This window comes from Mya arenaria, chromosome 12, assembly GCF_026914265.1.
Source record: "Mya arenaria isolate MELC-2E11 chromosome 12, ASM2691426v1".
Lineage (NCBI taxonomy): Eukaryota > Metazoa > Mollusca > Bivalvia > Myida > Myidae > Mya > Mya arenaria.
The window spans coordinates 27,543,834-27,552,697 of NC_069133.1; the positions used below are offsets into that span (position 1 = coordinate 27,543,834).

The 8,864-nt window shown below is 35.0% G+C and overlaps 1 protein-coding gene across 1 annotated transcript; it reads left to right on the plus strand.

Annotated features, from left to right (window-relative positions):
- The first annotated feature begins 1,444 nt into the window (after positions 1–1,444).
- LOC128212201 (uncharacterized) lies at positions 1,445–8,622 on the plus strand. The gene is made up of 4 exons (XM_052917530.1): positions 1,445–1,578; positions 2,663–2,746; positions 3,117–3,140; positions 7,961–8,622. Exons 1-4 carry the CDS (start codon positions 1,512–1,514, stop codon positions 8,197–8,199), a joined length of 414 nt encoding a protein of 137 aa, XP_052773490.1. The 5' UTR covers positions 1,445–1,511; the 3' UTR covers positions 8,200–8,622.
- Positions 8,623–8,864: the final 242 nt, after the last annotated feature.

An 8,864-nucleotide genomic window follows, 5' to 3' on the forward strand; every position in this document is an offset into this window, starting at 1 on the left:
TTTTGTATACTTTGTTTTAAATGCACAATCATATCAGCTACTCTAGCTATCAGCTACTTGCCAAAATAAGTAGACCAAATTGGAATCATTCAACTTATTAAGACTTTTTCAGATTAATGAATATTGGTTGAATGTGCCGTGCCTAAACATGTCTTAAAACCTGCAAAGCATTGTCAATAATATCGTGACATTCGGCGAAAATGAGCAAATACTGACAATGCGTACATGTTATCTTCGTTCAAATGCACGCACACTGACACCAGCCAACGGAAAAACGTCATAATACTAAATAAAATAAGAAACGGACGTAGGCGGGATCTAATTATGTATGTCACTCGGGTAAAGGGTAGGGTTAGACGGTAGAAGAGAATAGAAAAAGCCGTATTTAAATAATCTGTTCGCCTTCTGCTAAAAAAGGCATCCCAGCCCATAGTTGTTTAAGTGTCTTACCATTCACAGATACATGTTCTAAAGAAAAAACAGGCTTTAGTAACGAACGCTCGCTGTGCGTATATATCATTTACATTAAGAAAGATTGAAATAAGTTTTAAGCATATTCTTATCTCTGACAATTTGATAAAATATGTAAAGGAATATATTGCTATAAGACCCATGTTCCCACAGTTATTTGTGTCTTTATAAGAAGCAAGGAGTTGCTTAAATACCCCTGGTTCTGTAAAAATAAAATATAGTGGACAAATAACGCGACTATCTTTGTCGCTCAAATCTCAATCATTATTTGTTTTGAAAATGAGTGTATGAACCTCGTCGAATGAACAATTAATAAAAAAGGAATCACAATACAGCACAAATAAGACATGATAGAAGAAAAGTTACCGCCCACTTTTGACACCACACCGTCTGAGCCATTCACAGGCAGAGCCTCAAGCTTTAAATACTCGACTCGTTAAAGTGAGGCTGGAGAAATTTTCTAATAACTTGCATTAATAACATTTTGGTTCTTAAGATATCTTGTGGAAATACCCCGAAACATCCCTACCAACATTTGAAACCAAATTAATTGAGGGAGGGGGGGGGGGGGGCAGGTCAAAAGGTCACGCCCCTAAGTTACGACCCCTCTAACGTCAAATCCTGTAACCGTCCCTAGCATTATTGCCGTGCCGACTGCTTTCCGATGTTATATGGTAAGGACGCCCTGCGAAGAAAGTGCTATGTTGTTTTCTGGCCTCTTATCGAGCAGGGGATCAAATAAGGTAATTCCATAAACTGCCCAGCGATAATTATGGCTTTGACAGGAAAATCTAAACCCGAAACCTTTAATGTTTGCAAAAAAAACAAACTCTTAAAAAACATCAAAAAGCCTATAAAACCAACCTCTTTATTCGTGTTCACGTATAAAGTAAGGCCTGCATTTTTCTGTAAATTCATTCAACCGTAGTGGGTTCGATGTATTTAAATACAATGGGACAGTCTGATAAGCAGATAAACGGCACTTGAGATCACTAAGAATATTCTCTTCTACGCGTAAGGTTGCAACTAACACCTCTAAAATGAATATCTTTTTTACAGCAGCGACGTTTTACATTTTGTTATTTATATGTGATCATTTTGTCACAGGTATGGCTTTTATTTATTAATTCAATTGAATATTTAATTTAACTTATTTTTTTATCGACGTAAGTCACTTATTAATTTATGTAATCATTATTTATTTATATTAAAATAATTATTTTTATATTATTTTCATCTATTGGTTTACATATTCATATGTTTAATCGATTTTTTTTTCAAATATTAAAATATACGAAAAATTCGTAGCCTTTCGTTGTAACTTTTCAAGATTTGGATGTCATATCATAATATTTTTTGAGAATATAAAATAAATTTCTTTAGAAACACTGAAAGAAAAAAATAAATTATTTCAACAATAAAAAGCCGAGACGAAGTAAACGGTTTAAAATGGGATTATATGTATATGGTTCAGTGATTTAATGTAAATGCATACGTACAGTGTTACCAATTTTTGTGACTGAAATGCACTTAAAAAGTAAGAATAATGAACCAAACATTCTGAGAACAATCTTTTATAACCAAAGTGATAGGAATGGATGAGGTCGAAATATGGACGGATTAAAAGTTTTTATATGTTTCATAAAATTCTCATTTCTGTAAAGTTTTCTGTTAAAAAGGGCTATACAATTTTAGGGTCAGAAATATACTGATGTATTTGATTCATGTTAAAATGTTCAATAATTTAAGATATAACTGCATCGAGCAAAATCCAAACTCCTAAAATAAATTTTGAACATTAATAGAAAAGAATCTAACGATTTATGCGGTATGTATAATTAAAATAATTACCTCTTTTAAAAGTCTTATGTACAGTGTCTACGTACTTTTGACGGTCCTTGCACATTTACATAATATGAAAATGTATCGATGTCGGCTTGTATGTTTTTGTATCGAAATATTCCGTTGTTTTAGAATCTACGTGAAAGATCTCATTCAAATTTGGAACATGTCTCAAAAATTAAAATGCTTTAAATTATTTTTTATAATTCTTATGTGGATCATTTTTACTTGAACACTTCAAACTATCGATCCATCCATCCATCCACGGCCACAGCATTACAAACACGTACGGCCGGTTTCTTAGTTTTAAGAGAAAAAACAGCCTCACTGTAACAATTATTACTTTCAGTCGAGGCAGCATCAGGCGAAAAAAAATTAAAGCTGGAGGCTCTGCCAGTGAATGGCTCAGATGATATAGTGTCAAAACTGAGCGGTGAGTTTTCTATAAGCATGTGTTAATCTCGCTTTATCGTGATTAGTTTTCAGCAATAGTCCATGCGCCGAAGTTATTACACATATTATTCAAAAAAATGAAGGTAAAAAGGTATGAGAGATAAAAACAGGTTGCCTGAACTTCTGTCAGCTACATTTCAGTATTTCAAATCAAGCTTCCGGTGAATGCAAAACGACGCATTGGAAGTGTGTCTCATTAGCAATATGATATTTTTTCCTTAACTCGTTTTATCACATGTACATAGATAAATTATATTTTAATAATTTGTTAAGTGTTTATATAAATATTTCTTCTTCCACATGAAACTAACGCTACAACGAAAATTATTTAAGCATGTTTTCTTTTCCAGTATCTGGGAACGGGCAACGTAATGGTGAGACACTTAACATACATTTAATAAATGTTATGGTTTTTTTTAGCAAACACTAAACATGCTTCTTATTTTTTAACATTCACGCTAGAAGAAGCACACCTCAAGCACCGTTGGTTCAACGGTGAATCTGAGTTGTGTCTGTGGTGTGTCGGTGCATTTGAACGAAAATTGAAGGTTATTGTTATTAGTATTTGGTCATTTTCGTTGAATGCCGTTTTATTATAAATGCAGGTTTATAACCGTTTCTAAATACCTTGAGTCATTATCAGCAAAGAAAAACGCAAACTATAGTTTGTGAATTTCGTCACTGAAAAGCTGTTATCTTTACAAAGTTTGCTCGTTCGTAAAAAATAGCTACAAAGATTATGAAAAGTGCAAAGATCAAGGGCGAACTCAAACAAACTTGTTTTTACTATATAAATCCTTGAGACCAATTTCGACATTATCCCATGTTTTCACCAAGTTATAAACAGTCAGAAAATTTAGAATAACGTGAAGGCACTACTAATCTAAGGTGATCACTATTGCCAATGGCCGTAATGAACGCATAATCTGACCACACTTACGTGTTGTATATTTTGGTTTAAAATGATGTAATGTTGAATATAAATTATCGCTCGTCGATAAGCCCCGCCTGGATCGTGCTTGTGGCTGTCTATAGTATCATTTGCCTTTCACAAATTAATAAATCGAGATTGAATTAATCTTGTGTAACATTTTGCTTATGATATTGTTTAAAGATATATGCCAATGATTGTTAAAGGCCTAGTTTAAGCCTTCTATAAGTGACCCCCACCGAAATCGGTGTATAGTACACAACCTCTGTGTATTGATCTTAATCTTATTGACTGGTGCCTTCTTATTAGATCTCCAATCTGAATATCCTGCTGTGCAGTTTTGGAGGTTTTATTATAATATTGGACCCTAAATGGCCCTAACCCAATAAACAAATATACAGGAAATTGGCCCCTACTGTGACACCAGTTCAATTAGCAGAAGATGCACAGCAGAGGATTATCATGCCAAACATTCCTTAAACAAGGCCTTTAAGATCTAATTCAAGTCCTTTTTGTGAAGTTGTGCGTCTTTGTTACTTAAATCCTTCAGATCTTCATTCGTTTATGAGCAATATACAAGCTGATCTAGGGAGAACCCCCTAAAGACCTCTTTCCACGTTTAAGCCATCATAATCATACAACAAAACTAGACATTATAAAAACCGATAAGGCCGACTCTACCAACGATATATACGCCGACCCCACCGTTTTATAGTCCGTTGTTAATATTGTTTTAATTGTGTGTTTTAATATGTAGCTTAAATAATTATGGTTATTGAAGATTACCTTAACGCCATTCCCCAATGATGGCAATTACGTTCTTACGTAAGGCCTAATATCTAAAAAAGCCAACAGGTCTACCCTACCTGTTTTTGAAAAAGATGTTACCCTAACTAAAGCATTTTTATTCATTTTTGGACTAAGCAGTAAACAATTTCATAACATGAAAAGTTACGATTGTTTAGAACTTTGTTAAAGTTAACAACTTGATTTACAACATTGATGTTAATCTTTAACGTAAACTATTTGATGATGTGCTTACCTTATTGAACATAAACACGTTAAGCTGAAACATTGTCTCAAATATTGTTAGAAATACAGCAGATCACAAGTGTATCCACTACACGTTCAGAGCCGTTACGATTTGTTGACAACTTATACAAAGCCCTTAACAAATGCCTAAATGTCTTATAACTATTTTATCATATTTTAGCAATTTTATAAAAAAATAGTAGATTCATGTGTTTTAGATTTTATTGGTTAGCTCATTAAAATAAGATGGCCCCATTTTACATATAGCCGCAAAAAATCTCGGCTTAATTTGTTTTCGAAAACTCATTGACAATTTTTCGATATATTCAATACTTGCTGTTTTAAACTTGGCAAATAATAGGATGGCAAATATTTAACAAATATCTAACATCTTAAAAAATATTTATCTAAATAAATACAATTTTAATGAATCAAAAGCAATCGAGGATTTTTTATTGTTCATTCAATCATTTCCCCATGACACGGCATCAAGGAAGTTATATACATCAACTATTCCGTTGGCCAACATAAGAGTCTTTTATCAAAAATTGGCATGTTGGTCCACTTTTTTGAGAAAGTAGCTGATATAATCATGTGTTTTAAACAAAAATTATACATATCAAAGCAATGAAATAGCAATATAGTGAAATGGTGTTTGCATAGAGTTTTAATAAATAAGGGTTATCAGACAATTTGGGCAAAGTTTGAGTTTACAACCCACATGCCAACCCAAGGTGCATCGTCACATGAGCATAGTCTTATCATTGCATATCATTCCCCCTAAAAACGTTTTTCTATCTTTTTGTGACAGCGACCTTAACCGTGAATCCATCAACCCTTATCTGATCGGTAGTTTAAAAGTATTTATTTGACAACGATTGAGAAACAAGTTACTACAACATTATTATATGAATCACTCTCGATGGCACAATACTACGCGAGAGTGTTGTATTTTGATGTGGGGAGGGGGGCCGGAGTACCCGGAGGAAACCCTCTTGTCTGGCTTGGTGACCACAAACCAAACTGACACGCGCCCAGGGCGGGAATCGAACCCGTGACGCCTTGGTAAGAAGCGACTGCGCTCACCGGACAGACGATCGGACGGAAGTCTCTTCATGAGTTTGCAGTACCAGGTTTCATTACAATACATGTGCACCATAAACGAATATTATCCTGTCACTTACATACAAATCGGTCTAATAACAAGGTGCTGTGTAAATTTTAGTTTATTAGGACAGAAGACCACGTGATTTTAATTTACAGTCAGTTGATAATGTGACCGCGAAAATTGACTTTTTCTATTCTAAAATGTCAGAGGAAAAGCATAAATAATGTTTCAGTATCTTATAAATAGTCCGCCAACAACCAACCTCAACAATCACTCGCCCATCAAGTCCAATAACTCTGCATAAAAATGACACTGGCAAAACATCGGCCAGAAAATCTACATGTTTACTTACCCCACCCGCACATGCTAAGAACTGCAGCATTCAACGATAGCTAATTCCATTTCTGTGGTGAATGACAAAATCTCACTTACAAAAGAAATGAATTATCTCTCTGCCGGTGCAGTTCTGAACATCCAACACTATCAACAAGAATTAAATCCATTAACATATATATGGCGATTGTTTGTAAACACTCTTGATCTTGACCTGTGTACTGTACTCTGTGACTTGCGGAATAATTGTTAAATCGTCAGATAATGTTTGGTGACTAATCCATTACAATGCACTTTTAAAAGCTTTTTAATGTTTTGAATTGATATTGACGTATTAAAATGCACTTACTTTGACTATAAGCGTACTGAAAAAAGAGGAACAATTTTGAGAACAATTTTTTTTTTTTTTTGGGGGGGGGGGTTGAGGGGGGCGATTTAAACATGAATACCGAGTGTGCCGACGTCACCAGGAAAAACAGTTGTCCCCCTTATTTTTAAAGCTACTTAATAGTTTTAAGGTTATTTCAAGTGTTTAACAAACAAAGTAACAGGATAAATAGAATACTATCAGACAAATTGGGCAAAGTTTGAGTTTTCAACCCAAATGCCAACCCAAAGTGCGTCCTCACGTGAGCTTAGTCTTATCATTGCATATCATTCCCCCTTATAACGTTTTTCTATTTGTTGTGACAGCGACCTTGACCGTGACCCATTCAACCCTTATCTAATCGGAAGTTTAAACGTAATTATTTGACAACGATTGAGAAACAAGTTATTTCAACGTTATATTAATCACTCTCGTTGGCACAATATTACGTGAGAGTATTGTATTTTGATAGGGGAGGGGGACCGGAGTACCCGGAGGAAATCCTCTTGTCTAGCTTGGTGACCACAAACTAAATTGACATGCGCCCAGGGCGGGAATCGAACCCGGGACGTGTTGGTAAGAAGCGACTGCGCTCACCGGAAAGACGATCGGAGGGAAGTCTCATGAGTTTGCAGTACCAGGTTTCATTACAATATATGTACACCATTTCAGACTAGTATGTTATTGAGTGGAAACCGTTTCTTCGTCTTCTATTTTTGGTTATAGTCACACAGACCTATACACCAACAACCCCCATTTTATACGAGCGTACGACTCAAGATTACTGTATACATGTACACAGTTTTTTTAGGCTACGTCCTTTCTTAATAAAGGTATTGAGCGCAAATCGCTTTTTTTCTCTATTCTTGTTAAAATGAGCTTAAACTAACCACAACAACCTCAAATACAGTCCAAAGGTATGACTCCCTTGAGGTTGCAACACCCCAATGGCGTTTTTGTTGGTAATAAATAGTTTTGGTTTAACATCGGTTTCACGAGCTGTGTTTTGTTGTGACAGTTTCAAATAAAATGAAAACCTGTTTAATCATTTCATTTACAAAAACCAAAACTGGTTTTTGAAACTATCGAAACCCGTCCGAAGGCGATTTCGTCGGTTCGTACATCCAAAATTTTCACTTTGAAAAATCAACATGGCGGACAGTGATTCAACACGTGTGTCGAAACACCGTTTAGACATAAAAGACAATCGACCATCTGCAGTATCAGCGTATTAAAGAAACTCAGAAAATAAAGCTGTACACAAAACCATGCATTTGTTACTTTAAGCTTAACTTTCGAAACAGGCTTCCAAACCACCGAAACCCACGAATACAAAACCGAAACTAGTTTGGTATCAACAAAAACGCCCTTACTTTAATAACACATATGTCTGGATATTCTCTTAAATGTTATTATATTTTAGGCAACAGAAACGATTACTGTAGTGGTGGTGGTGGTATGTATTGCCAAACCGGTACGTACTGCTGTTATAACGGAGGTTGCTGTGAAGACGGCTATGAATGCTGCAGCGCCGAATGGTGCTGCGGCGATTCCGGTGCTGCAGGACTAACGGGAAACATCGTAATGCTGCTGTGCTGCATCACTGGCTACGTCCTTACGAGCATGGACAAAAACAATTCCATAAAAGATTTAACGCGATAAGTCGTGCTGAGTAGCTAGTAGTTTGTACATATATTTCGGTTTGCATTAAAAAATTAAGACTTCACGGCTGTTTGAGAATTCACGTGTAAAAGTAAACTCAATAATATTTTCTATAGTAAGATACTAAACTGCTTTGTTCATTGATTGATTTCTAATATGTAGCGTGTTTTATGATTAAAAAAATCTGTGGTGCTTTTTCTTCCCCAACAAGTGAAATTGCGAAGCAGTGCTACTATAAAACATACTATAAGTTTATTATACTCCACAAACATAGAAACATTAGGTCAATCCAAAATAAAGCAGTGACTTGATTTAAAGGGAAAACTTTAACACCCGTTATTTATCAAGCGTCAAAGGTGACTGTATTTCATTGTTATAAACTAAGTATTAACTTTAAAATTAAAAATCCATCTATAAAAACAATCATAGTTGTCAAAACCTTACCATTAATATATTTTATAATACTATTAACGGTAAAACGTCGACGCTATCGACGACAAAATAAGGATTGTTGATGCAAGGGCACAACTACTTTAATATGACTAAAGTTTTGTTTCATGCTGTTGATTCATACTCTCACATGTTCAATGCCATGATATGACAGAATTATTTCGTCACAAAGTATACAAACCTTCAGCAAAACCCTGATAAGGATTAACCATTGA

Excerpts from the sequence above, each read along its gene's own strand:
- LOC128212201 (XM_052917530.1), top strand. The coding sequence starts at position 1,512 with ATGAATATCTTTTTTACAGCAGCGACGTTTTACATTTTGTTATTTATA. Across the intron at positions 1,579-2,662 it reads ATGTGATCATTTTGTCACAG|TCGAGGCAGCATCAGGCGAA; the intron begins GTATGGCTTTTA and ends TATTACTTTCAG. Across the intron at positions 3,141-7,960 it reads TGGGAACGGGCAACGTAATG|GCAACAGAAACGATTACTGT; the intron begins GTGAGACACTTA and ends ATTATATTTTAG.